Here is a 7,490-nt window from a genome sequence, read left to right as displayed (position 1 = left end):
GACGGCAGCTGAAGATGGCAGTGTTCTCGGGCGCTTCGGCTCCTCCCTGATCACGTGGCGGGGCAGGGCCCAGCTAGTGACAGCGCCGGCTCGGGCCGGCCAGCCCGCCCCGGTGAGCGTCCGGCACTCGCTCGCAAGAAATGCTGCGCAACGGAACGGCCGGGGCCGTCGCCCCGTCCGACAACGCCGCCCGGCCCGTGCGCGTCTGGTGCGATGGATGGTGAGTGCCTGGGGGCGCTAATTCCCGCTGCCAAGGAGCCGACGCCGGCGAGAGCTTCTTCCCATATTTCTATGGCAGCCGCTGCCTCGGCGTACCCTCGCCACGCCGGGGAGCCGAAACGCGCGCCCCGTGTCCCCACGGCAACGCCGCCCACGCTACTGCCGCCGCCGGGCTCCTATTCGCGGCTCCTCAGCAGCGCTGCTGCTCCTGCCTCCGGGCTCGGGTCACCCGTGAGGCATTTTGACTGGGGCAGCTCGTACCCCACGGGCTGAGGCGCAGGCTCATTTGTGCAGTCAGTGTACGTACTGCTGTCAAAGTAGGCCCCCGCGGCCAATGGACACAGCTGATGGGAGTTGTGGCCCTCCCGATGTTGCTGGACTGCAAGTCACCTACCCCTAGCCTAGAGAATCTCGCAGCTCGAAGGAGCGGGTGGATGCCAAGCACAAGGCTGCAGTTCTGCTGTACTCTCTTTGAACCCAGTGAGGTTTATTTCCCCGTAAACATGTGCCTAGTCTGTTTCAAGCCTGCTAATGGGAGTATGTGTTGCATAGCGCTGGGCTACTGAAGGAGCGGTTTTCTGCATGCTCATGCTATGCTGAAGCTGCTGCACTTAATAGGGCCTGGCCCCACCTGTGCGTTTTTCATTTTCCTTGGTGGATTCTTTTTGGCATCTCTGCATTTCGGGAAACACTTAGGATTTCTGACTGTAGTGCCTCCTACTAGCACAGGATTTATAAATGGGTCTAAGTGTGTGTGGTGTGAAAGAGATCAGGCGAGCAGTTTGCATTAGCTGAGGTTTGGGGGTTGGGCTGACTTGAGAGCAAGACCAATCAGAAAGCCAGGCTCTTGGCAGCCGTTCCAGTGGTAGGTGGGGAGAAATGGGATAATCTGTTCCTGTGGGTGTCTAATTTCCTTCTGATTGGCTTGAGCCTTGTAGCAGGCAAGTTTATGTCCTAATAGACAAATTACCCACCTGAAGGAACTGGGTGTTCTTGTCTCAGAGCGATGTTGAAAGGACTTTGGAGCTTAGATAGGCCTATAAACATCAATTTCCCCCTTCAGATACGCTCTTGTTCCCTCCCCCCCTCTGTCCTGGATTCCTCTTGTTTTGTGGTGTGTATGTTTGGCCACAAAATAATATTTGCTCACAGCTATCTGTGAGTATCCCCTGTGACCTAAATTGTCCTTTATCATCATGGGTTGTGTTTGCCTGAGCCATAATGATATTTGCCTGGACCATGATTGTAAATGGGCAGAGAGGTGTAATGGCATAAAAACAAATCTGCAGGAAGTGATAAGAAGTTCCACTGGCATTTCAGAACTTTTCACAAATGGCACTCCCTTGCTACTGCCTCCTTTCTTCACCACATGATATAAAGAGGCAAGACCATGAGCTGTTTGGCTCTGTATCTTTTGTGCTATTGTTGGTTCCGAGGCCATCCTGCTGCTGCGGGACGGTTCTGGAGCAATTTACCTAATATTCCCTTTCGTGTCTCCCTTTCCTTCCTGTTCTCTTTCCTGCCTGACTTTTATACTTTAATACTGTCTTTTGCTTCTGTTTGGATGTACGCAATAACAACAGTTTAAAAGCAAGAGCTATTTATTAATCTCTTTAGTTACTTATCACATTTGTACTCTGGTCTTCCCCCAATGAGCCTGGGGCACCATGCAGGGGGTTAACCCCCTTTTCCTTCTTCCCAACAACTGCTGTGTGAAGAAAGTTAGGGTGAGATATGGTGACTGGCTGGCATGAGGTCACCCAACAAATTTCATGGTTGAGAGGGGGAATTGAATCCAGGGTTACTTTTGCCCTAGTTGTTTTCTCTGGAATTGATGTTATTCACTCACACAGTTGCTGCAGAGAATCCAGATGACGTTGTTTCTAAACCATTCTGTTCCTGTTCTCTCCCTATTCCTAGTCCATTTTTTCTAATGCTCATTTGTAGAGAACTGTTGGCTTCAGGCAGGATTGCACTACAATCTGTGCAGGTGCAAACCGTCTTAGTACCATGGTCATATCCTTTGTGGAAGAGTGTTCAGGGATGTGTGTGGTGATGGGGTCACCTGTTGCTGCTACTCCCAGCTTCCATTTTGAATCACCTGGTCATTCCCTCACCACTTCGATTTCTTTAATCAGTGAGATCATTATCTCTCTTCCTGGTGTCAAGTCCCCAGTTACTATTTCCCTCCTCAATTTTGAAGGTGCATTAGCACAAACGTCTTTTAAAAAAAGCAATATATTGCAATTGTGCTTTTGCAGCTTTGCTATTACTGGAAATGATGACTGCATGGGGAGCATCAACACTCATGGAGTTTCCTAGCAGCAGCAGCAGGAGACTTTAGATCGCCTTGACATTTGGGGGTGGGGGAAAGGTCCAGGAACGATTACAAGATAGGCGCTGCAATATTGACTCTCTTGAAGACATTGCAAGGGAAATGGCTAACCAGGGTCACAAGCAGTCTGCTGTGGAGTGCCATTCCAAGGCAAAAGTAATTGCCTTGGAAGTTCAAGCATACTGTAAATCATAATAGTAAATCCAGGATAATCAAAGCAACCTGCCCATACAGTGACATATCCCAGTGAAGTATCCTATGGAATTCAAGCATGCGGTGAAAATGCATTACAAATTATTGGGCCAAATAGATGTGGTGTGGGAGATCCATCATCAGACATCTCAGTGTTGTCTTTGGTGAAAAGCAACCACAAAAACCCCAGAGTTGGATTGAGACTGTGACAATGGGGAAGCAGTGGTTTAGTACACACACCCCACATGACATTTTCCAGATTTAAATCCCACCTCCCATCTGCTATTAGCTCTGGAGGTAGAAAAAAAGACAAGTACACATATCTGTCTCTTTTTCCCATTGGGGGCCATTTCAGGTGAGGGAAAGGTATGGGGAAAGGGTTAACCCTTCCTCCCCACACCATAGCCTATTTCAAATTGAACTCTGCTCTCAGCTGCTTTTAACCAAAGAAAAAGACATCTGAAGATCTGAGTGTGCTAGTCTCCCTCATCCAAGTCAATGCTCTAACTGCTGCTCTAATTTTTTCCTGTCCTGAACCCTGTGCCCTCTAGCATCCATCTGACAGTTGAGTTTGCGTGATGTTTCTCGACAGCTTCTACTAAAACTTAAAAAAAATTGTGATAGCAAACAAAGATCTCCTTAGGAGCATGGTGGTATTTTTTTAGTCCCTTCTACCTATGTAGTGCTTTACAAAATACAAGAGGGTAGTCCCTGTTCGAGGGACTTAAAATCTAAATTTTGACACAAGGGAGTCAGCAGATGAACAGGAGGGAAATGGAGGCATAGATAAACAGAGGAAGAATATGCATTTAATACAATTTTATGTACTTGGTTTGGTTGCATTAGGGTATGAAGACTAATGGATAGTGCCAGAGAGATTTTGAGGAGAGATGAAGGAAGTAAGGTTGCACTGTATGAAGGTGTTCTGGGAGGCAATTCCTGGCATAACGAGCAGCAAGGGAGAAAGAGTAGAAATGTTTGCGGAGGAAGGAGACCTTCAGATGGCTAGGGAAACTGAGATTACAGGCCAGGATATGAGAGTGGATAAAGAAGGGAAACAAGGTCATGGAGGGCTTTGAAGGTAAGGATGGAAGTTTGTGCTGAGTTCAGAAGTAACAGAAAGTTATCGTAGGAATTTAAGTAGGGCAGCAAAAGAGGTGAATGATTTTCGCAGCTGATTTTTGAATAGAGATGAGGGGATGATGGTGAGGCAACAGAGGAGAAGGTTGCAGTAGTTAAGGTGAAAGGTGACCACCTTGTAGCTGGATGTCATTAGTGTATAGTGGTATTGAATCCATGAGATTTGATGAGGTCACTCAGGGACAGTGTATTTAGAGATAGAATAGCAGAGGCCCCAGAACGAATCCCTGAGGGATTTCAGTGGAGAGAGGGAAAGCAGAGGAGGAGTTTTAACTAGGAAGAGAATCAGCTGAGGACTGTCACAGAGATTTAAGGACTAAAGTGAGTCAAGCCTGAGCAAGTAATCAACTGCATCAAAGGTGGCAGAGGTGTCAAGAAAGTTGAGGACAGACATATGGATTAGCAGTGAGGAGATCAATTATTTTGGTGGGCAGCTTTCAGTGGAGTGCAGGGGGTGGAAACCAGGAGCTGCAGGAAAGTTGAGAAAGTGGAACTAAGTAGCACATTTGGGGAGCGAGGATGCAAAGGGTAGAAGGTACATCGGGCCAGATGTGGAGAACCTTTTCTGTCGAGGGCTACATTCCCTTGAGGTTAATCTATTGCCTGTGGTGAACAAAGCAAAAACCAGCTATGGTGGGGCCAAAGCCAAAAGTTGGCAGGGCCACCCTTCCTTTTTTTGGACACCCCCTTCTCTTTCCCCATCCAGTCAGCTGCAGGAAGAGGAGCAGATTGCTCTTTCCAGAAATTTGACCTGATAACTTGCAGAGGGCTTTTAAAATAGGCCAATCCCTGCAACGGGCCGTAGTTGGAGAGGGAGGGTAGAACAAGGGATTTTGGGGGGAGAATACGGGAAATCTTGTCATGTTTGATGCAGTAGAGAAAAAGCCAGAGGGGGTTGGAGGGAGGTTAATTAAGGAACACTTTAAGAATGTAGTTTCTGTGCTTACTGCTACATTCAGAAACATCAATATATGCAGTCACATTCAGTGCAAAATTTCTTGCCATCTGGCTCACGGTTGGTAGCAGTTTGGTTAATGTGCTTTAAGAAGTGGGACTAAAATTGTGTAAGCTGGGGGGAAGGGCACATACTACATGGCTCAGTGTGAAAGAGAGCAAGCAAGGCCAGTTTTCATTCATAGTCCCTCTCAATTGCTTTATTAGCAGTAGATGTTATTTTCTATCTCGGCATTCCAAGATTTGAGTGAAGGGACAGCATGACCTCATTGAAGGAAGGCAAGCCCAAGAACAATTGTAGGGGCCAGCAAAGGCATTACGTTACCACAATTATTTTTGTAGCTCTGAGGCACAATGGGTCCAGCGTTTGGCATGCAGTCTTGTCTCTTGGTGTGTACTGAAGTGCACAAGCTGCTTGTATCAACACCCTCCCTAACTCCAGGGTGGCTTACAGGGGAAGGGGGCAAATGGCACTTGGAACTGCTCCAGGTGTCATCATAGTAACTGGAATTGTGGTCATGTGACTGCTGGAAGATAACCTCTGGGAATGCTGGCACCAAGGCCCGTTATCAATTGCAATATGATAACTGAGCGCCCCTTTAATAACTGCTTGCCTTGAGTCTCGTGCAGTTGCTGAGCCCTTCCAGGCTGGAGACAGTTTGAACCTTAAGAATTAATGTTCTCTTTCTTGTTAATTTGTAACCCTTATTGACATAACTTTTGCTCTTATTACGCTTGTGTTTTTAAGCATGGGCATCTCTCCCTCTTTGAAATAAAAAATTTCTATTGAAGACTTTCCTCTTCCGTTCTAGGAAAATAAATTATCTTTAAAAGAAACATTCCTTGAGAGGTACATTTATTTTAGTAATGGTTTTCCCCCTCCCTTCTAGCTCTCCCCCCTCCCTCAGTGCTCTCTCTGTAGTAGTTACTTATCAGCAAGAGAGGCTGTACCAATCTGCAATTCAAAAATTAAAGTGGAAAGCCAAAAAGGTGCGTAAATGTTTATTCTGTACACAGTTGTGGAGATCAACTCCCAATGTGTTTTGAACTTGAAAAGCTATTCTTTAGGCCAAAAATTTAAAAACACAATAAATATTCTGTATATGAAATGTAGGCCATGTTACAATGTATTATTTTGTTCTCAATAAAATACTGCAAGTTGCAGCCGGTAAGAACTTGTTGAGGGAGGGAGGATTCTTTCTTGCTTTGCCTCCGCCTTCCCTTGTCAACTATTCACTTGATAATTGAAGGGGGATTGGATTGAAAGGAAGCTTCCTCTGAGCTCATTTTCCTATCCTCTCTGCAGTGTCTTCAGTGGCCTCCCTTTATCCTTGAATCAACCATTCCAAGCAGAGAACTGGGCTCAGAGACCATACACACAATTTCTGAGGCTTACAAGTAGATTAATACAAGTGGAACCTGCAACAAAATGTGTGGAGTGCTTCTTTCCTGTGTGCCAGCCAGTCATGTCCTCTTCTAGGATGCTCCATTCCATTCCCCTTTTCTTTCCCTCATTTTCTGTTCTTTCTCCCCCTTCTCCTAAAATACCCAACATTCTGTGGCTTCTGAGCATGCTTGCTTTTCATTGGTCTGTTTATGAAGTGTTCCCCCACCCTCGTTAGGTCATTTCCCCCCCTAAAGAATGTTGTATTTCTGCAAACTTTGGGGATCCTCCAAGTATGCTGATACCTCCCTCTTGTTTCTCAGTGGCCTGGTTTTGCCTGTGACACTGTTGGCACTCACAGGCTAAGTATTTTATTAGAAAGAATGATGAACTTTTTAACAACCGAGTGTCCATTATCAGTTATTCTAAGTGTGTGTGTGTGTGTGTGTGTACACACACACACACACACACACACATTTCAGAGACAAACTATCCATTACTGAGCCATGTATAATGCTAGCCTGCTGGCTGCTTTTTTGCTGCAAAGTGTCTTTGCGTAGTGGCGATTTCCAGTGGAGAAGCAGTGGGCTGGATCCAATGCTGTTTGTCTACTGACAGAATGGATTTCTTCTCCCCCTGCTACATGTCTCCTATATCTGCTCTGGAGAATGGGGGGCCCTCTGGAGCAGATTTCGGGGGCTGCCGTGGGGAGGACAGCAAAGGGAAGTCCCACTGTGTGAGCAAATGTTTGCTTGCATGCCATTGGATTTAACCCAGTGAGGGGAGGCATTTAACCCTTTCCCCACACACTGCTTTCTCCTGAAAGAGCTTCCCACCAGTACTTCTACCCTGAAGCAAGCACTTTTCATTTGTAAACAGGTGTATTGGAACACCACAAGCGAATAGCAGCTGGAGGGGGAGGGAGTTTTAGAAGGAAAATAGGGGATGGATGAACCAATAATGGCCTCCCACCACCTCTCATTTCACTGTGTTATAGATGGTTTGGCCTTATAGAATAAGGAGTAGCACATGAATAACTTCTAATTAATCAATCCATATAAAAGCTTGTAAATCTCTTGCAAGCAATGTTTTATACCTGAAATAATTAATGTTAGGCAGCCCTGTTTGCAAGTGCAGTCCAGCCTCAATCAGAGATTTCAGATGTGGGAGAAAAACTCTTTATCAGGCCTGAACCAAAGTCTCCAAGAGAAAAAATACAGAGAATATTGTAACAGAGTAGCTGAGAAAGACAAGACACAAACAACT

At 46.1% G+C, this 7,490-nt stretch overlaps 1 protein-coding gene across 1 annotated transcript in view; it reads left to right on the top strand.

The window, feature by feature from the left end:
• The first annotated feature begins 75 nt into the window (after nt 1-75).
• PCYT2 (phosphate cytidylyltransferase 2, ethanolamine) overlaps nt 76-7,490 on the top strand; it is a 33,705-nt gene continuing 26,290 nt past the window's right edge. Inside the window, exon 1 of the mRNA XM_084837833.1 lies at nt 76-220. Coding sequence (XP_084693959.1) covers nt 141-220 — 80 coding nt within the window. The 5' untranslated portion in view covers nt 76-140. The remainder of the gene's footprint in view (nt 221-7,490) is intronic.

Source organism: Heloderma suspectum, chromosome 2 (genome assembly GCF_057233095.1).
Source record: "Heloderma suspectum isolate Gila_16-S chromosome 2, 16-S_ref, whole genome shotgun sequence".
In the NCBI taxonomy this organism is placed as follows: domain Eukaryota; kingdom Metazoa; phylum Chordata; class Lepidosauria; order Squamata; family Helodermatidae; genus Heloderma; species Heloderma suspectum.
Note: the sequence above shows the minus strand (reverse complement) of the source record. Positions and strands in the feature narration are given on the sequence as shown.